This window comes from Anabas testudineus, chromosome 16, assembly GCF_900324465.2.
Source record: "Anabas testudineus chromosome 16, fAnaTes1.2, whole genome shotgun sequence".
NCBI classification, from domain to species: Eukaryota; Metazoa; Chordata; class Actinopteri; order Anabantiformes; family Anabantidae; genus Anabas; species Anabas testudineus.
Window position 1 is genome coordinate 1,238,702 of NC_046625.1, and position 27,574 is coordinate 1,266,275.

Sequence of the window (27,574 nt, forward strand, 5' to 3'; positions counted from 1 at the left end):
TCCCGAGTGGTTCTTGGCTGATTCCTCACCGTTCTCATTATCATTGAAACTCCACGAGGTGAGATCTTGCATGGAGCTCCAGACCAAGGGAGATTGGCAGTTAATTTATGTTTCTTCCATTTGCGAATAATTGCACCAACTGTTGTCACCTTCTCACCCAGCTGCTTGGCGATGGTCTTGTAGCCCATTCCAGCCTTGTGTAGGTCCACAATCTTGTCCCTGACATCCTTGGAAAGCTCTTTGGTCTTGGCCATGGTGAAGAGTTTGGAATCTGGATTGATTGATCGCTTCTGTGGACAGGTCTCTTTTATACAGGTAACGAGCTGAGAGGGCTGCCAATGTCAGCTCGTTACCTGTATAAGATCCACCTGGGAGCTAGAGATCTTGCTGACGGATAGGGGATCAAATACTTATTTCCTTCATGGAAATGCAAATTCATTTATAACTCTTTTTGAAACGCATTTTTCTGGATTTTTTTTGTCATTGTTGTGTCTCACTGTTCAAATAAACCTACCATTGAAATTATAGCCTGATCATTTCTTTGTTAGTGGGCAAACTTACAAAATCAGCTGGGGTTCAAATAATTTTTTCCCTCACTGTATGCTGTCACATCTGGAGGTGGCTTTTCTAATTTTGAAATAACTCAAGTTATTATATTTGACTCAAAACTTGCTGCTTGGTTTCATCTTATGTCATATTAATGTGGCTTAATACTGGGTTTCTATAATATTCTGGGATTATCAGATTTTCAAGTTAAAAGTGCAAATGTTCTAATTCCTCTTTATGCAACAGCTCCTCGGAGCTTATCAGTCAAACTGAGGACCGCTCACACAAACTAAGCATGAGAACAACATTAGATGATGATGATGATGATGATACCAGGACGTATTAAATTACAGTATCTGAGTAACGTTTGTAGCATTTATACTAACGGTTATGTTGAGTTTGTGGTAAAAGAGCAGAGCTTCTAATGGTCGTTAAAACAGAAAAGTAAAATAGAAAACACAACATTTCATGGGTAATTTGCAGGATAACTGCAGAATGGAGACTAGACAGACTGTGAGCCTGCAGGGAGCCCCCCCTCACAGTCTGCAGGACTCCTCAGACCGTCGGAGATGCAGGAGTCTGGAGGAGTCTGCAGGAGGCTGCAGGAGGCTGCAGGAGGCTGGAGGAGGCTGCAGGAGTCTGGAGGAGTCTGGAGGAGGCTGCAGGAGTCTGGAGGAGTCTGGAGGAGGCTGCAGGAGTCTGGAGGAGTCTGGAGGAGTCTGCAGGAGTCTGCAGGAGTCTGGAGGAGTCTGCAGGAGTCTGCAGGAGGCTGCAGGAGTCTGGAGGAGTCTGGAGGAGTCTGGAGGAGGCTGCAGGAGTCTGGAGGAGTCTGGAGGAGGCTGCAGGAGTCTGGAGGAGGCTGCAGGAGTCTGGAGGAGTCTGCAGGAGTCTGGAGGAGTCTGCAGGAGTCTGGAGGAGGCTGCAGGAGTCTGGAGGAGTCTGCAGGAGGCTGCAGGAGTCTGCAGGAGTCTGGAGGAGTCTGGAGGAGTCTGCAGGAGTCTGGAGGAGGCTGCAGGAGTCTGGAGGAGTCTGGAGGAGGCTGCAGGAGTCTGCAGGAGGCTGCAGGAGTCTGGAGGAGGCTGCAGGAGTCTGCAGGAGGCTGCAGGAGTCTGGAGGAGGCTGCAGGAGTCTGGAGGAGGCTGCAGGAGTCTGGAGGAGGCTGCAGGAGTCTGGAGGAGTCTGGAGGAGGCTGCAGGAGTCTGGAGGAGGCTGCAGGAGTCTGCAGGAGTCTGGAGGAGTCTGGAGGAGGCTGCAGGAGTCTGGAGGAGTCTGGAGGAGGCTGCAGGAGTCTGGAGGAGTCTGGAGGAGTCTGGAGGAGGCTGCAGGAGTCTGGAGGAGGCTGCAGGAGTCTGGAGGAGGCTGCAGGAGTCTGGAGGAGGCTGCAGGAGTCTGGAGGAGTCTGCAGGAGGCTGCAGGAGGCTGCACTGCTACAAACAGGCCCGAGCAGCTGGAGGTGAACTCCCACCTCGTCTCACCGCGGGTTCCATTGTCGGACACGGTGTGGCCAGCTTGAACCACTTTTATTTCGGAACTGATTTAAGACTTGACGTCATCTAAGAGTCACAGACGTGGAAACGTGTCAAATCGCTCCGTGTGTTGCGTTTCCCGCGTCTGTTTATCGTGACAGACGATCGTCGCTGCCCGCTGCATAGCAATGTAGTCCCGGTGTCAGAGAGGCGGCGAGTTCCATTATCGGACGCAGACTGGCACACTCCGGGACCTGCTGACATTTGGTACCGAGTCCAGTTCGTGTATTTACCGACGTGGAGGAGAACTAAACGCGGTTTTAATTAACACTTTCACACTAAATTCAGTCCGTCCAACGTTTGAAATGTGCAGTGAACAGAGACAGAAGCCATTTAAATTCCGCAGCTAGCTAACGTTACAGACGCTGAAAAACACACCACACACGAGCGACGTTTCGCTCTTTTGTACTTTTTGACCGCAGCTGAAGCCTCGGGTTCAAACGTTTCGGACAGAAAACGAAACGAGCTGCGGATGGAGCCGTGTCCGATAATGGGCGCACCGAGGTTCCCGTTAAACGCGATGGCTCTTGCTAGCCCCCGCGTTAGCTAGCTAACAGACGGACTACTTGTAAAGGTTTCGGGACCCGGGGTCCGTTTCTACGCTGGTTAAACTCAGTAGATGTGCAGCAGTTGGTGTCGTACCTTGTTGTGTCTGCTGGTTTTTCCCACTGATCACTGGAACGATCATGTTTAGGTCATTCTCTCACTGGTTCCGTCCATGTTAGTGAGGAGCGGCAGAGGCGTCCGACAGCTTCCGGTCTCAGGTCTTCAAAATAAAAGCCTTGCTAAGCAGTCAGGTGTCCCCCCCCCAAAAAAGACATGAGACAGTCCAGACCACTGTCCCACTGTCCCACTGTCCCTCTGTCCCACTGTCCCACTGTACCACTGTACCACTGTACCCTGTCCCACTGTCCCTCTGTCCCTCTGTCCCACTGTACCACTGTACCCTGTACCACTGTACCCTGTACCACTGTGCCACTGTGACCCTGTCCCACTGTCCCACTGTACCACTGTACCACTGTACCCTGTCCCTCTGTACCACTGTACCACTGTACCACTGTACCACTGTACCACTGTACCCTGTCCCACTGTACCACTGTACCACTGTACCCTGTCCCTCTGTCCCTCTGTCCCACTGTACCACTGTGCCACTGTATCACTGTACCACTGTCCCACTGTCCCTCTGTACCACTGTGCCACTGTATCACTGTACCCTGTCCCTCTGTCCCACTGTACCACTGTGCCACTGTACCACTGTACCACTGTCCCTCTGTACCACTGTGCCCCTGTTTACCCTGTACCACTGTCCCACTGTCCCACTGTCCCACTGTACCACTGTACCACTGTACCCTGTCCCTCTGTCCCACTGTCCCACTGTACCACTGTACCCTGTCCCACTGTCCCTCTGTCCCACTGTACCACTGTGCCACTGTATCACTGTACCACTGTCCCACTGTCCCTCTGTACCACTGTGCCCCTGTTTACCCTGTACCACTGTCCCACTGTCCCACTGTCCCACTGTACCACTGTACCACTGTCCCTCTGTCCCACTGTACCACTGTCCCTCTGTCCCACTGTACCACTGTACCCTGTCCCACTGTACCACTGTATCACTGTACCACTGTCCCACTGTCCCTCTGTACCACTGTGTCCCTGTTTACCCTGTACCACTGTCCCACTGTCCCGCTGTCCCACTGTACCACTGTCCCTCTGTCCCACTGTCCCACTGTCCCACTGTACCACTGTACCACTGTGCCCCTGTTTACCCTGTACCACTGTCCCACTGTCCCTCTGTACCACTGTGCCCCTGTTTACCCTGTACCACTGTCCCACTGTCCCACTGTCCCACTGTCCCACTGTCCCACTGTCCCACTGTACCACTGTCCCACTGTCCCACTGTCCCGCTGTCCCACTGTACCACTGTACCACTGTCCCTCTGTCCCACTGTCCCACTGTACCACTGTCCCTCTGTCCCACTGTACCACTGTACCCTGTCCCACTGTACCACTGTATCACTGTACCACTGTCCCACTGTCCCTCTGTACCACTGTCCCACTGTACCACTGTACCACTGTCCCTCTGTCCCACTGTACCACTGTCCCTCTGTCCCACTGTACCACTGTACCCTGTCCCACTGTACCACTGTCCCTCTGTACCACTGTACCACTGTACCACTGTACCCTGTCCCTCTGTCCCACTGTACCACTGTCCCTCTGTACCACTGTACCACTGTACCACTGTACCCTGTCCCTCTGTCCCACTGTCCCACTGTATCACTGTACCACTGTCCCACTGTACCACTGTCCCTCTGTACCACTGTCCCACTGTCCCACTGTCCCACTGTACCACTGTCCCACTGTCCCTCTGTACCACTGTACCCTGTCCCAGTGTGACCCTGTACCACTGTCCCACTGTACCACTGTCCCGCTGTACCACTGTCCCGCTGTACCACTGTCCCACTGTGACCCTGTACCACTGTCCCTCTGTACCCTGTCCCTCTGTACCACTGTACCCTGTCCCACTGTCCCACTGTACCACTGTACCCTGTACCACTGTACCACTGTCCCACTGTACCACTGTACCCTGTACCACTGTACCACTGTCCCACTGTACCACTGTCCCTCTGTACCACTGTACCACTGTACCCTGTCCCACTGTACCACTGTCCCTCTGTCCCACTGTACCACTGTGACCCTGTCCCACTGTCCCACTGTCCCACTGTACCCTGTACCACTGTCCCACTGTCCCACTGTCCCTCTGTACCACTGTCCCACTGTACCACTGTACCACTGTCCCTCTGTACCACTGTCCCACTGTACCACTGTACCCTGTCCCACTGTCCCGCTGTACCACTGTCCCACTGTCCGGTTCCACCCGTCTGAAGAACTGCAGCTTTTTCTCTTTAAAGGTAGAACGTGTTCATTTGTTCTGCACTTTATCAGCTGTCGACTTCACAGTCGCTCAATTTAAATTCTAACGTTCAGTTTTTAATGCAGTAACTGTTCATCATTGCTGTAATGTGTTCTTATGGTTTAAGAAGAACTCAGTACTCAAAGTAGCCATACCAGAGTGCAGACGTACACTTAAAAAATGAATTCAGTAAAAGTGTTCTCTTTATGCAAAATCTAGGAATGAACTAACTGCATTCAACAGATGCATTAATGAGTTTAGTTTAACAGACTTTTACACAGTGTTATATGTTTTAAATCCAATAATAATCATTTCAATGACTTTTCATGATATTTTGGAGCTTGTGTGGAGCATGGATGGATCAATAAAATGTTTTTTTTATTAATCACAATCTTTAAAGTAGCCGAACCAAACACCTACTACTAATCACTTATTTGCTTAATTAAATGAGACATTTTAACATTTTAGTAAATGATTGTTTTGGAGGAAATAATTATCGGATTATTTAATAATGAAAATAATTATTGAGAATGTAGCTTAAACTACAGTCTGACTTCATGCTCTTATTGTGAAGGAGCAGCCACATTCAGTTTCCGTGCTTCTCTGCAGCTTTGGTGCAGCTGCAGCTGTCAGACACACACTGACTGTGCTGAATGAATTATTCCTGGAGCTGGAGCTTTAAATACACACTGTGTGTATTTAAATACATACTTTTAGTTTTTTCTGTTGTTTTCTGCGTCAGTTTGAAGTGTTTGTGTCTAAATTCGCTCTCTTTCTGCCTCTTTTCCGTCTTTGTGGACAACATGTATGAACACTGTGTTTCTGTTTAATTGTTCTTCAACTTTCCAGTAAGGTTAAATCCATCGAGGCTCCTGCTTCTGTCCGATCCCTCCTCCGACAGAGTGGAGTTGTGATCTTCCTTATTCTCTTTATTCTGTGGAATTTGTTCCCAGGTCTGTCGTGACGACGAGATCTCGATCTCACTGACAATTCATGGCCTAATAAACTAAATACTTCACTACATGTACTTGTTACTACATTTACTATTTTGTAGCAGTAAACAGTTAAAGTGACAAACAATAATTTACAATACTGTGAAATTAACTCTCCACCATGAGTGCTGGGTATATTTTGTCCTGCTGCTTGATTGTTTAAACGTTCAATGTAGGGTCTCTACTTGTAACAGGGTACTTCTATATTGTGGTATTTCTACTTTTACTTAAGTACAAGATCAGTATTAAAATGTATAAATCAAATGTAATCTGAAAAGCACACAGTAAGTACCGTGAAATACTTTCCCCTGAACTGTAGTGGAGTCGGAGCAGATCATAACGATGCATTAAATTCAAATACACATACTTTGTACTTAGATCAATGTACTTAATTACATTCCACTACTGCTTTTGCTCATGTAATATCTTAATGTGTGCAGTATTATAAGAATTACATTAATGTAGTGCAGTAAAAGTACAATAACTCAAATGAAGCAGAGGTAAAGTACAAAGCTGCAAAAATTGAACCTCAAAACTTTACTTAAAACTACTTATTATAACATGCAGTACTGCAGCGGAGTACACGAGTAGTGACGACACGCGAAGAAATCAAACTGTTCCAGGTTTCATTGGTTTATTTTCTGGAAAATAAGGTGAAGGTACAGTCTCTTTAAAAATCTCTCCTGTTAGCTTCAGAAGCACCTCTGGTTTAAAAACATGAATATGTACAACACACTCGACACTCGTTCCCTGGTTATTACAAGGTTCAAATAAAAATCTGTCAAATGTTTTATTATTCAAAAACGAAGCTGAAAGACACCGAGCGACAAACCACTAACAATAACGTTAATATGAGAGAAATTAATATACATCGTTAAAAAAGGTGAAAAAATATGAAATATGGCCTTTAACTGATCCCTACTCTGCACACACACACGCGCAAACACACAGACGCACCCTCGCTGGTCAACAGCTCCCCCTACCGATACAATGTGGAACTGCACATTAACTCATTACAGGTTTTTTTTTTTTGCATAACAGCAACAAAAGGCTTCTCACACACACACACACACACACACACACACACACACACACACACACACACACACACACACACACACACACACACACACACACAGGTGAGTTTCGGGATGATTTTAAAAAACAAACTTAACATTTCGAGTCTTTGACCTGCTGCTGCTGCTTTAGACGGAGCTGAGGATCAACTTTCTCCTGCTCCACGTGTAAAGTGGATTATTTATCTCACAGGGAAACGTTTTCTGTCACATTCAGTTTGACACAAACTGCTCCACAGCTCGTTTTTGAGTGCAGCTGTTTCTGTCACTTTCACAAACTTTACTGCTCAAAACCACAATAACAATCCATTCAGTCGGATTCGTTCTTTTTCATTTGCAGCTTCTACTGCGAGCGAACAGCTGCAGTTTGTGCATTATGACTTGATACGTGTCGAACGTCAGGATGTCTCGTCCTCGGCTGCATCAATTTCAATGAGCATGTTTTTAAAAGCTTCAACTTAAACCACAGGTTCAAGAAAAAGGATTCAAACTAAATAAGTACGAAGGAAAGTGGTCACAGAAAATCAAGAAGGGAAAGACTGTGTCAGGAATCAGCCTCGGTTAATATGAAAAAACATGAGTTGCTTTTTTTATTTACCTAAAATAGAAGATTTCAGAAGTAACGGCTTGTGATTGTTCTATTAATTTACTCATTTATTTATTTTTGCAGGGATTGAAACTAAATTCCCTAAAAAAGGACAAAATTCATCTTCAGTGCATCACAGCCAAAGGTTTCTGAGCAGGAATTTTACAGTATGTACAAAATCAATTTTCAAACTCAGGAACAGTGACCATGGAAACAGATTCAGGAGTTTTTCACCTAAAGTCTCATTTGTGTTGTCATTGATCTGTCGAATAATAAACTGAGAGAAAACAGCTGCAGCAGAAACGTGATCAACACAAATCTGTCAAATTGAGTTGGATTCTCAGTCTGAAGGTGACAGAAAAACTCCCTGAACGGAACACGAACTGTTACAGAACTGTTTCAGTAACATTTTCATCCAACACGGCTGCACATACAAACCTTCAATTCTAATCTCAGACTCAGGTCCAGTCGGCTCCCAGCGCCGAGACCACTCGTCTCTCCTCAGACATTCACTCTTCCCCTCAGTTAACCCCAACCTTAACCCTAACCTTAACCCTAACCCACGCAGGCTGCAACGTGAAATCTCATTTTCCTGTAGCAAACGACTCAGCAAAACAAAGACGTCACAGAAAGACAGGAGGACTCAAAGGTTCGAAAACTGTCCCAAGAACACGGAGAGGAAATAACAACATCAAAGATTCTCCTGAACGTGAGCGATCGACTGGGAATGAAACAGAAACAGCTCAGTTTGATCCTAAACAGCAGGTACAAGTTAACTTTCACTGCAAATAGTTTAGAGCCACGCTACAAAGTCAGAATCCATCACTTCGACTCCCCTGAAGACAAATTCTGGGGATAAAGCTGAATCACTCTGGGATTCAATGAAATACCTTCCAAGAATGAACTTGACGTACTACAATAATTCAGTCAGAATACTGCAATAATCTGAGGATACATTTGAAAAATACTGTGAACATAAAGATGGAGTATTGTAAAAATATTATAATAATAAGAATGAACTCAGATTACTGCAGCAGTTAAACCACAATATTGTTGTGAATAAAATCTGAATATAGTTTGAAAAAGTCAAATTATTCTGACAATAAACTCAGAAAACAAGAATATTTAGAGGATAATAAATAAAAACTATACGTGCCTCGGTTTTACTGCCTGTTTTCATATGGATTTGTTTGTTTGTAGCGTGGCATCAATTGAAATCAACAGTGGACGTCAAACCTTCTTGATCTGTTTCTTTTCTGTGACAGGTAAAAGTCACCTGTTACATCATGCTGGATTTTCTGGACCTGACACACCTCTGACCGAGAGACTGACTGACTCCGAACTCCTGATTGTCTGCTCTTGTTCCCTGCTGTCGAGCTCTGACACCTTCCAAACTTCAGGCACATGAATGAGTTCATCTGAGAAACTCATCAGACTCTGACCTCCATGAATTAAAACTAACATCCGTCCAGTAAACGTTCAGTTCTCCTGTTTTCCAGTCCAACATATTCACTTAGATTCTGCTAAACGTTTCAGACCTGAAACCAGTTTCTGAACTTTCCAGCCCTTCATGAAACAGCATTTTCGACGCTCTGTGGAACAACACCTCGCTGCAGCTAAATTCATTTTCTTTCTCCTGCTTCATTTTCTTTTTCCAGCTTTCGTTACAAACAATAAGGCCACTGCTCTGAATCCTGGTCTCTGATCTCATCCTGCAGCTCTTAATAAATCACCTGACAGCTACAGAGGCCGAACTAAACTGAATCTGGGCTCGACGTCAGCACTTTGAGATGGGACGAGGGGAGGTCAATGGGACGGGGGGGCATGTATGTAAATGCTCACACAAAACACATGCAGCTCATTTCACAAGCTGTTGTTCAAAAACTCTCTGACTGCATCAGACTCCAAACTCTTACAAGCGTTTTTTTTCTTCTATCACTTTAAATATTCTTTTTTTTAGATGAGAATTATTTACATACAGATTTAAACCACTTTGAGTTAAAAAATAAAACTTTATAGAAAGAATATTGATCTTTTTTTTTTATCTTTTTAAACCTTTGTTACATAAAAATACGTTACTAAGCTCTGCAGTGGCCCCCGTCAGGGCTAAAACACAGGTGCAGCAAGTGCAGGTAAGAGAGGGCGGGGCTGACAGCTGTCAATCACAGTGGCTGGGGCTAAAGGTGCAATGCCACCAAAAATTGCATTTGGGTTCTTATGGGATAATGCAACAGTTTTTGGAGGGAGGTTATTAAATCACGTGTGTTTTCTGTTTTACATTAAAAGGTTTGAAGCAGGTACAGGAAGTGCGGTTTCAAGGAAAGATCAAAAATCCATGTGCAAGTCCTGAAAAACATTCAAAGCTTTTAGAATCTTTTGCAAGCAAATGATTCGATCCATCATAGGAAGAGACTGTCTGTGTGCATCAGTTGTTCTTTAAATAAATCGTATGCAGAAGGTACTATCATGTGTGGATGAGGTTTTTCTAACGTCCTCCTCTATAAGATGATCCTGTCTCAACACTGCATATGTTCGGACAGAAAGAACACGAAACCTAGCTGTGCTGTTTGTTCAGTACTGTTGCTGTTAGCCTGCTCGACGGCAGCAGAGATTACAAAGCTGTCGTAACATTAGAAGAGAGCGCTGCCGAGCTAAAGCGTGGGACACTAGGATGTCAACAAACTGACTTGTTGCATGCTGCAAGTTCTTAATGAGAGCTTCAGGCTCAACAAGTTCTAATCATTGTTGTTCGAATCACATCTTATGAATTCCTTCAGAGCAGGATGTGCAAACTCTGAATGAACAACGGTGTCCTTAATTTTTTGACTTTGGTTCTTTATCTCTGCAGAAAGACCAATGAGCAAAAGCTAGACTTCAACGTAGTGGACAGTAACTGTGCACACTAGTTATTCTTTTTCAGGACTTCGGGGAAAACGCCTGATTGGATAAAACAGCAGTTAGCTCCTTTTCACTGCACAAACCTACACACCTGTACCGGGACTTTTCTACCTCGTCTCAGATTTTGCTTTTGTTTCCACTGTCCTCAAACCGCTCTGGAGATTAGTTCTGAGAGCTGAATCTCAGCACCAGTCAGGAGGTAGTATTAAAACAAATTCTAGAAACTTGAGCATCTGGCAGGACAAGTGTAACACGCATGATCAGTCTGGGGTTTTGACACAAAGAGAAAGGGAAAAAGCAAACCAGACCCAATCACAGGAAGTTCCAGCACAGTTCAGAAAGTTCCTGCAGCTGAAAAAGAGCTAACTTTGTGGAACTGCACTTTAAAAATCTGACCTAAAAGGGCAAGAAAGCTCAAGCCTGAGGGAGTAACAGCACTAAAGCTGTCATGCAAACACACGCCAGGGTTCCTACACAACACCGAAGGAGCCTGAATAATATTCTAAACTACATTACCTAAATATTCTGGATGTTTTTTCTCTCTAACTTTCTAGATGTGTAAGGACCCCTGCCTTCCATCTGCTGCTGATTCAGTCAACTTCCTCATTCTCAACACATTCAGTTTCATCATTAAAATGTAGAATTCTCTATTAAAAAGGTACATAATCCAAATGTATGTAACTACAAGTGCATCATCAGCAAGACACAAATGTTTCTCAGTTAGAGGAAATGTGGACAAGAGAACAACCCAAGAGAGACACACATCAGGCACACAAGGCTGACAGAGAGCAAATCCACAGCTTCTGATCAGAAACAGTCTGAAAGCTGAAACATAGAGTACACGTTCTCATCTCTGCGTCTTTACCACATAGAGACATGTCGGGGGACGATATCCATGTGAACACCCCAGTCTGAGAAGAGACAAACATGAAATGACTCCTTGTTGGTGTTTTGTTACCTTCCGTGTTTCAGGCGTCAGATTGTGGCTCATTAAAGTGACGTTTCGACAATGACACTTATCCACCTGGCAGTGAAACAGAAGCTGATGATCAACTGATTATCTGTGATCAGATAGGACGCCCCCATGTGCTGAATGACGGTGAGACTTGAGGACACCTAATATCCTGCCAGCTGATGTTCACACTGTATTTGCAGCGTTTGATATCAGCTGGGTAATAAGAGGCAGCTCAATCTCTTCCGGTCCATGTGTCAAAGAGCCCTTAAGCCAGAACCTAAAACAGCTCTGTAAATGCTGGTGGCTGTTGCATATGTGTCTCCAAATTATTCAACTGTAATAACCTGAAACGTGAGGCCAGTTGTGGTGATTGTGGTGATAAATCGGTAATTCAGTGTTCACTGACCTCTTAACAATGAACATGTGCCAACTTTTAACTCACTGTCATGGTTTAAAACTTCAGAAAAAGATGTGAGAAAAGCAGAAATGATTTTTCTTCCTTCACATTTGTTTATCACAACCACTTGTCTTAAAATGCATCATGTGGAGTTTAAATCTTTTTTAAATCAGAGCAACAATGGTGCTAAAAACAGAAACGTGGCTTAAATGTCTAATGTCACTGTTTGCTGGTGAAGAACAGCAGGGGAAACAAACCAAAATAATATATAAATACTCATTTTCAATTCAAACCAGTCTGTAACATGCTGAGGAAATGTTTAGTCAGCAGATTTATTTTTTTGACTTATTGATAAAAGTCGACAAAATAAATCTGCAGGTGTGAAAACTGTCATTTGTTTCCAAAATGCGCCCTATGTGATCACAGGATAATTTATGGCTTTAAAGCTGCTTTAATTGGAGACTCGTGTCATTGTTGGATACGTTTGACCTGAACTGAAGAAGCATGTTGGGGGTTTTAAGCACTGTACACACCCCAAACCTTTAACCTGCTTATCATTAGTTAACTAGTTTCACCAAATACGACCAGACTAGTTTGGCCTGAGAAGAATCTCACAGCCTCTTCCGGCTGTTGAATTGACATCTGTGACCTTTTCCCATAATATATAAACCTGTAAGACATGGCTAAGTTCCTGTCAAAGTGACTAATACAGCAGAGAAAGTTAAGGTTTTGGCTTCTGACTGGTGGTTGTTTCCTGATTTAATGGCAGTTAGGGGTAAAATAATCCAAACCAATCACACGTCGTCTTTCCTGTGGAGCAAACTTGGCTGCTGAATGAACAAATAGCAGAAGACAGTCTGAAAGCTCGAGGGAAAGTCTGCCAGGATGCATACTGCATTGCTGGTTTTTTACATTAAGCTGATGTCACGTGAGCGTTTTATTCCTGCGTGTTTGCGTTTACACGAGTGCTTTTTTTGTTAACATGCACATAAGAGTCATACGAGCTAATGCCTAAAAAGTGAAGCATCTTGGTTTGTCTTGACTTGCAAGAGCATTTTCAGTTAAGTGCCTTTGACGGGAACGTTCCCCCTCTCCTTCGGTTTGTTCTGACCCCTGACAGAAATCTCAGGTCCTTCTCTCCAACTCTGCATCACGGAGCGATGAAGAAATGTCAGAGTTACGTCCAAACCTCGCCCTGCAGACGTCTGGTTGGGGGAGGGGTGAGTGGGCAGCATCCTCTTCACATCCGTCTGGGTGGCAGTCTCTTCGCTGGATTCCCACCCATCGACTGGGGCAAGAAGGGTGCGGGGTCACTTTAGCCGATCAGATCGGAATGAGTCCTCCACAGCTGGATCGGCGAGCATCAGGTCACCGTCCAGCATGTCCAGAGCCAGGGGATCCATCCTGAGTGGGTCATCAAGGGAGAATGGGTCCATCTCAAAGCCGGGGACGTGAGACAGAGCGTTGGCGATCTCCTTGGACAGACCAGATGGAGAATCTCCTGCAGGGTAGGAGGGTTGGACATGGTTAACTGATCATCATGACTTCTTATCTTAAGGAGAATGCAAATGTGCTTGAATTCCGTTTTAAGCCATTTTAATGTTAAATTGTTGGTTGATCAATTGAATCATTTGCTCTGTAGATAAAATATCAGAAATTGCAGAAATTAATGCAAACTCAACTAATCCCTGGGAATTCTGCACAAACCTTTGTAAATTTCGACTGCAGGGTTTTAACTTGCAACAGAGTAGTTCTAGCTGGTCTCATAAACACAAGTTCACACTGACCAGTGAGGATGATGTTGGGCACATTGTGCCGTCCATCTCCACTACTGTAGTTCTGGTTCTGGTTGTTGAGGAGCTGATGGTCCCCGGGGTCCTGTAGGTCCAGGGACCCTTGGGTGTTGGAGGGGAACTGGTTCTTGTCGGTGCTGCTACAGCTCAGACTGCTGTCACCCTGGTTCTCTGCTGGGAACTGAAGGAGGATGGAAACAAACTGAATTTAAGGTAGGAAACCTCCATGTGGAAGAAAATCAGTTTTTACTGCAGTGTGATATGAAAATGTTATTTACTACAAAGGTTTGATGAGTGCACGGGATCATGAAATGTTGTTTTAACCCAAAGGTAAAACAATGTTGGTGACTGAGTGTGAAGGATTCAGTAAATATGTCAGTAAATCTCTGTACGGTAACATAATGCAAAAAATAACATAATGCACGAAATAATAACTGCGGATACTCAGTAATCCCACAAAAGCATTAAACAACCATATGGGAAAAATCCATGATGACTTTGGGCTTATGTCGGATTTAGAAGAACAAATTCATAAGACTGATTCAAGCAGTGAGACAATGACTCGAGTATTAAGCTTGTAAGATTCTCTGGTATTAGCAAAATAACTGGTCAAATAGCACAGGGCCGAGTAAAGCCCAGTAAAGACCAGCAAACTAAAGTAAACCCTGGCAGAGCCACCATCCATTCTTGAAGCAGCCTTTAGAGCTCTGCTTCCCTCTTTGGGTTTGTAAAGCCAGAACTATTGTAAAGCCAACTGAGACAGATTTCTGCCTGTCATAGAGATTTGTACACAGAAAAATGGAGGGAACCATATGAAACACACTAGATAACAGAGGCTCCAACTGTGTTTTGTTAAATTCTGTGGCTTTAATGGTTCTTGTGTCTGTCAAGAGTCTTTCTGCAAAGCTGCAATTTAAAAAGCCCCAACCTTCAGGGGGTAACTGGGTCAGGGCGGTTTGGAATGATTTTCTTCAACACGGTGAATAAGTCTGGATTTAAAGGAACTATATGAAATGCATTTCTTATTCTAAATCACAAAATGATAAAAGAAAACATTTTGAAGATGCAGACAAATGTACAATTGCCTATTTGAACTTCAGAGCTGTATGGAGCCTGGCTTCGTGAACGGCACACAACGCAGAGATACTTTCCCACTACAACAGAACTCTTCCGCATCTTCCTTTGCACTTACAAAAAAAAAACAAAAAACAATTACTTTTCTACCCTTTCGTTCTCACATCTCTTGAAACAGAAACACTTTTTCCATAGCACTTTGCTTTGATGTTGTTTCTTCTTGACTTGACTTGATTTTGTTTGCTTGCCTTGTTCCTCACTTGTAAGTCGCTTTGGATAAAAGCGTCTGCTAAATGACTAAATGTAAATGTAAATGACACAGCTCTCAGAGTGATGAGGCAGACAAACTGTATGTACCATTTCTGTACCATTCCAAAACAAACGCTTCTACATTCACATCCCGATACCTCTATCAGAGTTTTTAAATACAGGAAAACTAACACACCAGCAAGAAGAACGTGGCTCATTTCTGCTTTCAGCACATAAAAACAACCAAAAAAAAAACAAAAAAACAAAACAAACAAAAAAAAAAACAAAAAAAAGTTTGCCAACATAACATGTTAAATGACAAGTTCATACACCAGAGGGTGACATCACACCCCGTTCAGCAAATGTTATTAACATTTTCAAATGCTGTCATGTAAAACAAGCTGTTACCTGCTGGCTGGATTTCCCTGTGAGCTGACTTAGGTACGGGTCAGAGACCGACTCAAGAAGAGAGTTGAACAAGGCATCCTGGAAAAGAAAAGAGACCTTTCAGTTACAGGCATCATAACAGTTACTGAAAACTCAAAGCTAATAAACGCTGGCATTCACTTACAATTATGTTGATGAGTATCTCCCAACACAGTCAATAAAAGACTGAAAGCAGGGATCAGAAAGATCCAGTAAATCACGCTACATGAGTTGGTGGAAGACAGCCAACAAAAACAACCCACAGAGAGAGGAGCTGCTGTAGCTGTCTGCAGCCCAGATGTCTGTTTAATTCTCCTTCTGAACATCTTTGATAAAGTCGCTCAATCAATGTCATGACTGTCTATTTTGTCCAATTCAGTCTCTTTGTCTTGTAGTGAAGTGGTGTGATGATAATGTGTCACATGAAACATCGTGTCTGACTTGTTCCTTCCATGCAACAACTTGCATGGAACTCTTATGCAGAGTTTTGTCCTGCACTGCAATGACGTGTCAGCCTGATTTTTACACAATGAACAAACACAGATGTTGATTCATGTGTTGTTTCCTGTTGTCTATAGTGAAAATTATTTTAGAATATTTCTTATGGGTGATATTAATAATTGGGCGCACAGTGTCTATAGTTAGGTCAATGCATGCACAGTTTCAATAGAATAGGCAGGGCTGACATTCAGACAGGGCTGAAGATGACTTAAACTAATCTAGTCAGCTAAATCCAATAAGACATTTGCTCTCAATAAAAACAGTGCAAAGGAATCTCTAATGATGCAGTGATTCTATAAAACAGAACAAAGCTGCTTTTTCAGTCAAATAGCTATAAGCAGAGCTGGCAGAAGTACACAAACTAAAAGCCAAGTATAAGTGAAATTATTTGCCAAAAAAGTACTCAACTAATCCAGAACCATTAGTATTTTAATCACCAGTGAACTGATGCTGTTCATAACATGAATGTTTGACTCCTGTCCATATTTGTTCCACATGTCTCATAAATCAGGTTTCTGCAGAAATCCAACATGTTTAATTCGTGAACAGATTTAAAGAGAGAAAACCCTCAACAACCTGACTTCTGAACAGTTACTGTGAAAAATCAGCAACATTCACAAACTGATCCTTTATATTAGTTACTTGGATGAGTAGTGAAACGTTTTAACCTAAAAAGTAGGAAGTCCAGTTGCCTCGACTCAACTTCCAGATAAAGTAATAACATTAGTTTGGTTTGTTGTTTGCCACAGATTAACAACGTAGAGGCGGCTTTAGATCGTTTCTGTGTTTGGCACTGTGCTCCAAGATGCATGTTTTAACAGGTCTGCTTGTTTTTGTACATGACAATATGTGGGTGGTTGCGTTTATGTCGAAAACCTTGTTGTCCTTGTTTCTCCTGTCCTGTTGTCGTGGCAGGGTCTGTGCTGATAGAAACATCCATTCCGATTGACCTTTCACTACATATCACTTCCAGCATTCAGCCTCTGTTGCTGCTTTGTGTGTAGGCAGTTTTTCTTTGAATGGGACTAACTCCAGGTATAATGATGCAACATTAGACGCCACAATGCCTCTTTGCGTCCTTCTTTTTACTAAATGGCTGCTTGAATGTCACAGCCTCTCAGCAGACAATGACCTCTTCCCAGCAGAAATAGCTGCTATCCAGAAATAGCATCAGGTACTGATCTGACTGTCATTTCACCTCATCATTACATCAGACACGGTCTACGTGACACCATGACACCTGTGATTGTGAGAGATAAGGAGGGAGGAGTGCTAACTTTCCTGTTGAAGTGCATCAGCAGTGAAATACAGACTCTTAAAGAAGACTAAATTAAATTAGCACATGTGCTCCTATAACTAAGTGGCACCCACAGATACACTCCAGTGTAAGTACCAGACATGACAACTACTGCAACAACAACAACTTTGGCAGGAAATAGAAGACATGTCAACATGTAAATGCAGAAAATATTAAATCAATAAAAATGGACTCGATTATACAACTGAACAGGTTTGTTGTTCTTCAGAACACGGAGAACGTTTACACTGAGCATGAACAAATAAATAAAATAACTCAATCAGCTGAATTCAATAAGACATTTCCACTTTGATAATTAGTTGTTTTATCTAGAATTTGTTTGCAAAATGTTTGCAAATGTCAGTGTGTTTTCGGCGCTGTCAGTGTTCCCTGACAGTCCAAATACAGAAGACACGCGTGAGACTAACTGGTTAAATGGGTGAAAGTTTGTATGCACGGAGCTCAATGTGCCTTCGGGCCTGTCTGAGCAACAGACTGAAGATATTAAAGTGGAGACAAAATGGACTGAAGCTGCTTTATTTTTGACGCTGACAGATGTTCCTGTCTACATAGTACACTGTTGAAGTAAACATCTTGCTGTGTGCCGATCCTTTACGTTGTTTTTGCACTTATATTTGAATTAGGAGTAGGAGCAGTAGTTGCATTGAAATCAATGAGGGAGTTTTTATATTGCCAGGCAACTTTTTTGGAGGGTCTTCAGGTCATGATCTGTCTTACCAACTTTGAAGACATTTAGAAAACAAATGATTATTATTATTTTATATTTTTATGGTTCCGCCATAAAAACCTAAATCTAAACCTAGAAAACTTGACATGTCTGCATTGTCTGTTTTGTTGTTGCATCAACAGCTGCACGTAATTTACTCACATTGTAGAGGTCCGTGGACAGGTTTTGGCTTATGTGTTGGAGCTGTGGGAGAGTGCCGACTCTCTGCTGCTCCACCTGCTGCTCTGCTTCCTGCTTGATCTGACACTGAGAGGATGAGGAACTCTGGATGCACTGATCCAAAACATTCTCGTTCTTAATCAGCGAAGTGTTAGTTGTGTTCATCTGCGGTCCCATCGGCCTCTGTTGCTGGAGAGAAACACAACATAGTCACAAAATAATCTGAGCAACGTGGGTTAGTGTATATTTTCTGAATCTGGACATTCATACTGTTCCAAAGTGCTGCTGCATGTGCTGGTTGCGTAGGTTCTGCATGTGAAGCTGCTGCATGGACTGCGACTGTTGCTGTTGGGCGTTAGGACGCTGCTGCTGCAGACGGTGCAGCTGTTGGTGGTGGTGCTGACCCAGCAGAGACGGCTGCTGGCCAGGCTGGGAAGTGGGCAGACCAGTGAGAGGCTGGTGGGAGCCCGGCTGGTGCTGGTGGGACTGACTGAGAGGGTACGGGGGCAGCCTCTGATCTAGAGGCAGCTTGCTGGTGTCCAGAGGGACGCCCTGTGGAGGGAGGGATGTTAGCAGAACTGAACTTGCTTAATATCTGCAAAACATTAATATTTTTAATGCGCTGTGGATGGAGTCACTTTGTGCTCTGCATCGCAAATGTGTTTAAAATTGGTAAAGGACCTTAGGAAGGTTTGTGTGTCACCTGTGTGATGGAGGACAGGGTGGGGGAGATGGTGGGGGAGAACTGTTTGGAGTGGTGTCTCCGTGGCTCCCCTCCCATGGGCAGGATAAGCGGGGACAGCTGGGCTCGTCTCCGCGGTGACGTGCTGAGGGATGGTTGACCCTGTCCACTCAGCAGTGGCGAGTAGGAGGAGGAGCAGGAATTGGACCCGCCTACGCCGCTACTATAGCTGGGGTTACTACTGGACACTGACTGGAGGGAGGAATTGCTGTGGGAGGAGTGCAGCGACTGGCTGCTGAGGGAGGATGGCAGGGAGGGGGACGAGCTGAGAGAGGACTGCAGCGAGGGGTTGCTGAGTGACAGGGAAGCAGAGCTCAGGGAGTTGGAAAAGGGGTGGCTGCTGAGTGATGACTGGATGTTGGGGTTGCTTAGCGACGACTGCAGGGAGGGGTTGCTGAGCGTGCTCTGTAGAGATGCCAGGAGACCTGAGTAGGGAGAATAAAACAAAAAACTATGAACAAAAACAAATCTTTGTCATCCAAAGGCATAGCAGGCAGAATGATTTCCATTACTGATCTGCTGAATATTCAGATTAATGGATGAGTCAATGGGTGTTTAAAATGTCAGAACATAATCATACACGCCCATCACTGTTTCCACCATCCAAGAGAGCAAATGACTTGTCAGATTTTATGCAACAATGATATGAAATCATGTTTCATCAGTATTATTATTAAGTTGGAAAACTAGAGAAAGCAAGGTTTTAAAAAAATGGTCAAAAAAAAAAAACAACAGATATCCTGACTTTTACAACATTTCCCATGATGCACATTGACAGCATCTTTTTGCTAGTCCCCCTTTGCTAGGTAACCAAATCCCTAAATAAACAGATTAATTGTATTCAGATTTCAGTCCTAATCAGAGCTGGATCCATTTCACACTTTTTATGAAGAGAAGTGCATTAAAGGGGAAGATAACAAAGAAACACAATAAAATCCAGTGTTATGCTGCAAAACCAAAGGCTGATTCTCACAGTGACGCCACATGAGAGACCTGACGTTCTTGCTGAATGACCTCCAGCAGAATGATTCATGACTCATTTTACACTGAAAACAAAACAGTGATTTGTTATCCAGAGGCAGCTTGCACTCACAACAAGCAGCAAAAACAGGTTTGCTAGTCCATTCATTAGTCACCTTTAATGATGGCTACAGTGCACTGCAATCAATGGTAACAAAAACTACAACCCTAGGCTGTGAATATACTGATTTAGGAAAAAGTTTACAATCTAAGAATTTTCTACATGAATCATTTTTGGGCACAAGAGTGGTACTGCTTTTCTAACTTCTCTGACTTTTTTAGTTTTTTTTAAATTAAACCCTCTGTTTGGGGAATCAGCTCCACAGAGACGACCAGGCTGTTTTCACCTGAGCTCCTCCCCACATGATGAAAGCAGGTGAAAACACGTTTCTGTCTCCACACCCTCCTAACTTCACTTGCTCCAGCCTGCTGAACCTCCTTCCTCTCTATCTCCCTCCTCTGTACTGTTTGGTTGTTTTATGTCCTCAGCAAATCAGGTTCATTCTGTGTATTTTTAATATCTGGTTTAAATATAAAAGAACTAGACAAAGTGTCCTCCTGCCACAACCTTTATTTTTTTCAATATAAAGGTTGTGGCACCTACAGTCTGGGTGTCTGTGTGTGAAACATGTTGAAATACCGTACACATAGGCACAATAATTTTGGAAAGAGCCTGGTGCATTTGTGGAGGCCACACTTACTTACTAAGTGTATTTTGATTAAAATGTTTGCACACTTTCTTTATATTTCGAAGATGTAGTAATTTTCTACTTTCTATATGTTTACTATATCCAGTCGTGGACGGGACAGGAAGATAAAATAAAATAACTTAATCAAGGAAAATCAAGGACCTGCCCTGAAGGTGGTGCTGAAGGAAAGTTTATGAAATGATCATTATGGACACAGATTTATCTTTTCAAGACCACTAATTTTCACTGCATTCATGCCAACTTGGTTCCTCTCGAACTAAGTGCAGGACTGATGGACGGCCCCTGTTCTGAGTATTCTGTGTTCATTATTTTGGAGAGGACAATATTATTGGCCGGTATTTGTTTTACCTCTGTAGTACTTGTCATGTTCAGCCACCAGTCTGCGAACCGTTGAGATGATAGCAGCATTCCCTCTAACTGGAAATGAAACTAACATTTGAATTCCTCACACTCTTTGATATGAAGCACATATACATTTCTTATACATTTAGCCTCAAGATTGACTACTTCAGCTTGTCTGCTTGGTCGTTCTGTTCCAGGTGACACCTTCTGTCCAGCTGGACAAGGTTTACAGCCTTATAAAGACACAATGATGCTCCAGAGTCAGGTTTGGAGAGGCAGACTGCAGCCTGAGGTTGAGCAGGCAGCTTCCTGCCTGTGGTCGGTACAGTCACCTCACAAATGATAAAATGTGGCTACATTTTCCGACAGCACTTCCACCCACGAAAAAAAATTTCTACCCTCTTCTCTAACTGAGGATAAATTTAGAGCACCGCCCAAAAGCACATCCCCCTTCGTTTCATCCTGTCCGCTCTCACCCACATACTTCCTCTGGTAACCTTCACATTAGTTAACTTAGCTAAGACTTTTATCCAGACACATCTACAACAACTAAGCTGGCAGGCAGCTCAAGTCTTTCCAGAGGACACTTCAGTAGAGCTGCTGCTGGAGGGACTGATCAGTTACCCTCTGATAATGGAAAGCGTTATAAAAAACTGAGATGATCAAATAGGATACCAGTTATTAACTTCTGATTTCACTGAAAAACTAAGGATCTATAAAAACACAGAAAAGGCCTTCACGTTGAGCTGGGTGACATACGCCTTCATTACCATAACAATACAATGTGCAGTTGTACTGACAAATCCGGTGCTGATGTTTTAAACCAACTAGCTCTAATGTGGGAATTACTTTTAGTAGTGTTGCTATTATTTCTGTCAAAAATAATAAAAAACCAGCACATCTTAAATGTTCGTAATCCCTCATGTATTGATATTGAGAAATTATGCACTGAACTATGTAAACATGAAACAAGTTGCAGTAAATTCAAACTATCCTTTTAAACCTATACTGAATTATTTACTTCTTTATGCAACCAGACACAATTTCATATATAAAAATGATTTTGTTCTGATTATTTAGACAATAATTTAAGGTATAAACAGACTTTATGATAAACCAAAACCACAAAGACTAAACAACTCGTTTCCACTGACACATTAACGTTGAAAGGAGGACATGTTCAGTGAACAATAAATACACAACACAGAGTACAGGTAAAGCGTGGTTATAGTTGCTAGGCAACCCTACAAATCCTGTGAGAACATGAATCCTCCTTTATGAAAACAGAAAAAGCTCTGCTGGAGAAAAGGACGGAGCAGGCAGCAGAGAGAGCTCCAACGAGAAGAAACTTCCTCAGAGCAAACTATATTTTCTAATGCTGTTAATCCAGACACACACATACACACACACACACACACACACACAAATTCAGGCTGTATGTACCTGATGCATGGTGGTGGAAATTGCCGTTCCCTCCTGGTGCATTGGCAGTATTGATGCCCAGCTGGGTGAGGGTCGACGCCAAGTTCCCTGTGCTGCTCCCTCCGCTTAGAGAAGAGGATCCAAGGTAGCCGGGCTCATCCTGGTCCAGCGGTGTTGGCAGCGGGGAGGGGAAGTGGAGGCTAGACAGGTCGGGCAATGAGCCCCCAGTGTTGAGGGCCGATGGGACTCCATGAACGGGCGTGGACGGCTGCTCCGGGGATGTAAAGATGCTGAGTGGAATAGAGGAGAGAGAAGAGGGTTGTCATGTAATTTAGTAAATTCACAAAGAAGTCACTGCTGCATAAAGAAATTAACAGCAAAAAAAAATCAAAAGTAAGCGTCTATCTTAATTTTTACTCCCAAACATTAACCTTCTCAATATGGAAGCTTTCCAAGCACTCTGATTTTCCTCGGTTAAAGGTCAAAGAGAAAATGTGATATTTGAAGCAGTGGAAGGATTGATTACAGGCTTCAGGGAGTGAGAAGTAAAAAATCCCATCTTGGACACAGCTCTTGTTGAAGGGTTTAATCTGATTTCAGACCACACTAAAGCAGTTAAAAAATAGTTATGACTTAATGCAGTGGGTGATATGCTGTATGAATAGGGGGTGTTTGTGTATTTAGCTGTATTAGTGTGACTTACTTGATGCCAGGGACTTCACAGGACCTGGGTCGGGATGACAACAAAGGCAACTAGAGAGAAACAAAAAAACAAAAACAAATCAGTTCTGCCTTTATTAGTTCAAACCTACAGGCAATTTAGAGTCACCAATTATTCTGCATGTCTTTGTGTTGTGGGAGGAAACCAACACAGTCACAGGGAGAAGATGCAGACTCTATACAGCTAGTCAGCAGGCTCACACTCAGAACGAACAAAGTGGCAGAACGAACACCGAATTTTAAGAAATCACAGTTTTAGAGAACATATAAAATACATTTTGTTTCTGTAAGGCAGTGTAACTACACCATCAACACCATCAGCAGGAAGAAATGGATGCTTTAAAGTTACATATCAGTTCAATCAGACAGTAAAATATTAATCACAACCAATTAGAAAAAGAACAAGCAGTTAAAAATACTATAACAGGTGAATACAGCAAAAATACATCAGATATTTATGACGTTACCTTCTTGGTGTCCCAAGGTTTGAGCAGTTTTCCCTCATCCAACACATTCTCTTCAATGGGAGGAACTGGGTACGGAAACACTGAGGGGACAAAAGAATTAAGGAGAATGATTAAGAATAAAATACAGTTAAAGTGATAAGTTTAATCAGAACATATTGATTTCAGTGAAAATATCTTTTTCTCTTTTTTCTAGCATATAAACACATATTTGCAATTAATACAATTTGCAGGGGATTCTGTTTGTGTCTGTGAAAACTGAGCTTTAGTTTATATGTGCTGACAATGATGGGAAATGGATGTAAAACATGACACTAGTGTTTGTGTGAATGTGTTTGTATATAACTCACTTCTTCTGCCCTCGCCATCGCTTTGACCTGCAGGTCGATACATTCAGGCAGAGAGAAAGAAAGACACGAGTTACACTGAGTTGGAAAGTATTAGCTAGTTTACATTCAGAACATCCTCACTTTGCTGGCACATTGAAAAAACCTGTTTAGACTGAGATCTTTATCCTGAGGAACTGTGTGAGCTGTTTAGTCAGTTTAACAATGAACAGCCCACTGCATTAGATCCAAAGTACCAAGGCCTTAAGCCTTCACACCATTTTCAGTTCCCTCATTGTGGTTTCAAGAGGCCCTATATGTATCTACTCAATGTTGACAAATGTAGATAATTCACTTTCTCTTTCTTTCCTATTCCTGGTTGGATGACAACGGCACCTGCTGAACTGTCACTATGCATCATTTTATACATCTAACATTTTTATAGTTACTGACAAAGCGTGCAACTTTGGAGCAGCACCAAGTTATATCGTCACCCCTAAATGTTTATTGGTTTGTTAAAAAACTGACTGAGATGTAATCTAAATATGGTGTTCCGCAGGGATCTGAACTTAAACCATTTGTCTTTCTTATGCAAATACTGCAATTTTGTCATGGAAATCAATGTTGTTTTATATTTATTTTCTCATAAAAGCCTAATTCTTTTTCCACCTTTTGAAAATGGAAAAAACCTTTCTAAATTAATCTCAATGGCTCCACATTTTCTCTGAGTCTCACAGTCAAGTACTTGGGTTTTAGTTTGTAATCCATATTTTCTCTCTGAGCCACACATCAAGAATAATCTTTCTCATTGTAGTTATTTATTTAACTTTTTTACATTTAACAACAACAAAAAACCTTGGTAACACTACACTTACCAAAACCTTTTCCAACTCATTATTTCAATGAGGTTGCCAGGAAAAAAGTGGGCAATTTAGTTCTAATTATGAGGAAAAGTGGAAGGATCTTGAATGAGTTGATCTAATGAATGCCAAGAAAAGATTTACTTCTTAACAATATATTAGTATAAACTTTTTAAATTTGAATTGCATGTTTATGTTGACACATTTGGCAGTTTTGCATGTTAAGCTGACCTGCTGTAAATAAACTAACCATAACTGTGTTATGGAAATAATTAACTGAACCAACTAAACGCAGTTTCTATTTATTTTCCCTGTAATTATCAAAGTCCTTTTATAATTTTCCAAGAAGGAAACTTCTGGGAAATACTAAACTATGGAGTGAAAAATAAGTAGATCCTCTGCTTAACACTATCACCCTCATATTGGATAAGCTGCAACTGCAAATGTTTAAAGCAGGCTGTGTCAAAATCCATCTTTCATCTATAGGCTGAGTTTGGTAAAGTGTGACAGAGAAATTTAATATTACAGAAAACCATTTGAGATTAACAGACAACACAACACAGCACAGCACAAAATATGATGCAGTAATAAGACATAAATGTATAAGGAAAACTCCCTAAAAACAATAAATAATGATGCTACAACCCAAAGCTACTGTAACAAAACAATTTAACCTACTGACAAATGTTAACCTTAATTCTCTTTTTCATCATATGTCTAATTAAGATGATTATGATTCGGCTTGTGTGGACCCACATGTAAGAATATTTAAGTATCAGCAGTTAACAGGACATTTTGATTATTAAAATCTTTCTAGTCACTAAAATAACAAAAATAACATATTTAAATCTGACCCAGCAGTGTTCTGCACTGTAGAGAGTATTTGTGTTTTTGTTTCGATGTGTTCTCTCACCAGTGCGTCTGGAGCTCTGGGTGGGTCCTCCTGTGGTGAAGGGGTCTCCTGTGGGAGGATTCATTACACTGGTGTGGAGGGCTGAGTCGGAGTTAGTCCTGAGGGTGAGAGATAGAAACACAGACACAGCGTTAAGGGGGCTGGGAGAAAAAAATAAAGACCAAATTATTTACAATAAGAGAAGTTGAAGGTCAGGTGAGTCTTCACACAATGTTACAACAGAAAATACCAACCACAGCTGCATGTGAGGAATAAAAACGGACATTTTCTATTTATATTCACATAAAAGACCACGATTTGTCATTTCAGAAAGTCAGATGAGATTAAAAAATATACAACCTGTACCTTAATGCTTATAAACAGCACAGTCACAGTGACACACTAGAAGCACAGCTGGCTCTGGTTGAATTCTGCAGCAGAAAATGACTCTTTGGTCATAACTGATGTGCGTGATGTTACTTACAAAACACTTCTGCAACACCTCAGGGTTGAAAGATTAAAGAGTGTCTCAAACAGAAGTAACACAGGGAGATGTAAAGTGAAACAGAAGTCAAGAATGAAAGATCTAGGACGTTTTATGGAAGTTTAGGAGGAGCAGAAAAGCTTCAATCTTTTAATCAAGTCAGTCAAAGTAAGACGTTGTTAAATTTTCATGAAATACAGTTTGATAGGACACATTTACTTTCATATTTTTATTCTTTTCAAGACTTTCCTGCAATGTGAAGATGGCCGCTGGAGGATGGCCAGCACCAGGAAGAAAAGAAGGGGGTAAAGGCAGGAAGAGGATGAAGAGAATGTCGAGGATTCACCTGTTAAGTGCAGTGGTGGGGAGACGAAACAACTGGCTTTTATCCCCTGGGAAGTTTCCGGACCAATTCCTTTTTGTGATTGACAAGAACAACAAATTACTTTCCTCCACCAAGCAAGAATACATTAAAAAAAAAGAAACAAAGCTAAATGGGCGATGCCTCAGAAAGCAAACGCAAGCGAAGAGGGAGGAAGATGGATACAGCAAGCGAAGGACAGAGGGAGGCTGGCGTGACAGATGATGGCCTGTGAATCCAGGTTCTGTGAGTGTTTGTGTTGCAGCGTGTTGTGTTACACTGATTAAAAAAAAAAAAAGAAAGATCAATATCTGCTTATCTTTGCATCAGTCTGAGCTTTTTTTATGATTATAGGCAACATCATGACCGATGCATCTTCACCAGTGGTCACATATCCACAATAAAATAAAATTAAAGCTCATATTCTGTTGCTATCGTGCTCAATCAGCAGGGAGGTGTGTTCGACTGCACAATACATGAGTCTAAACCTTAAGCAAGAAAAGTAATTGCAAAGAAGCAGGAGCAAAAGTAACAGTAACAGTCCAGCAGGACACACTTTATTCCAAAAGCTGATGTTTTGTACAAATCTAGCAACATTTCTAGCAATCTTCAATACGTAAAAATATAGTCCCTGTATCCCTTAACTATACACACATAATAAATATTTAATTTATGAAATAATTTATTTGTAATTTCTATTTAACACAGAGAAAACTGAGCTTTGAGCAGTGAGAGACTGTAACATGATGCTGAAACTCTGAATCTACTGTCTGGCAGGTGTCCAACAACCATTTTCCCCCAGAGAATGAAAAAAATGTCTTTATTATGATTTATCAGTTGTCTTGGAGAATGTTTGGAAGTCATAAAATCTACCGTGCTACTAACACATTGTTGCTCATGCTTAGTCCAGCGTCCTTGGCACCACTGCACAAGAGCCCAGACAATTTCATCCTTCTGAGCCAAGGTTAGAAGAACTGAACTTGAATTTGTTTTGACCAAAATCCCCAAACCTGGCAGGACGACCTGTAACCAAACCTCTCTTGAATAAACACACTGCTTTTGACTCTACTTCCCTTGAAATTAGGGTTACACTGAGCC

General features: G+C 42.4%; 2 protein-coding genes across 4 annotated transcripts in view; both read right to left on the bottom strand.

Annotated features, from left to right (window-relative positions):
• Positions 1-2,819, bottom strand: part of LOC113170272 (DENN domain-containing protein 4B) — a 37,883-nt gene extending 35,064 nt beyond the window's left edge. The window contains exon 1 of one of the 2 annotated variants that reach the window (XM_026372298.1): positions 2,715-2,819. The gene's annotated coding sequence lies outside the window, so the exon portion shown is untranslated. The remainder of the gene's footprint in view (positions 1-2,714) is intronic. The other variant, XM_026372300.1, reaches the window with a different exon arrangement.
• Positions 2,820-6,591: 3,772 nt separating this feature from the next.
• Positions 6,592-27,574, bottom strand: part of LOC113169217 (CREB-regulated transcription coactivator 2) — a 37,943-nt gene continuing 16,960 nt past the window's right edge. The window contains exons 5-16 of one of the 2 annotated variants that reach the window (XM_026370436.1): positions 26,462-26,530; positions 25,653-25,750; positions 23,904-23,930; positions 23,557-23,636; positions 23,073-23,122; positions 22,391-22,659; positions 18,837-19,300; positions 18,404-18,685; positions 18,116-18,316; positions 15,411-15,488; positions 13,674-13,860; positions 6,592-13,387 (exon numbers count right to left, since the gene is read on the bottom strand). In XM_026370436.1, the coding sequence (XP_026226221.1) occupies positions 13,197-13,387; positions 13,674-13,860; positions 15,411-15,488; positions 18,116-18,316; positions 18,404-18,685; positions 18,837-19,300; positions 22,391-22,659; positions 23,073-23,122; positions 23,557-23,636; positions 23,904-23,930; positions 25,653-25,750; positions 26,462-26,530 (1,996 nt within the window). In that variant the 3' untranslated portion in view covers positions 6,592-13,196. Of the gene's footprint in view, positions 13,388-13,673; positions 13,861-15,410; positions 15,489-18,115; positions 18,323-18,403; positions 18,686-18,836; positions 19,301-22,390; positions 22,660-23,072; positions 23,123-23,556; positions 23,637-23,903; positions 23,931-25,652; positions 25,751-26,461; positions 26,531-27,574 lie in introns of both variants that reach the window. The other variant, XM_026370435.1, reaches the window with a different exon arrangement.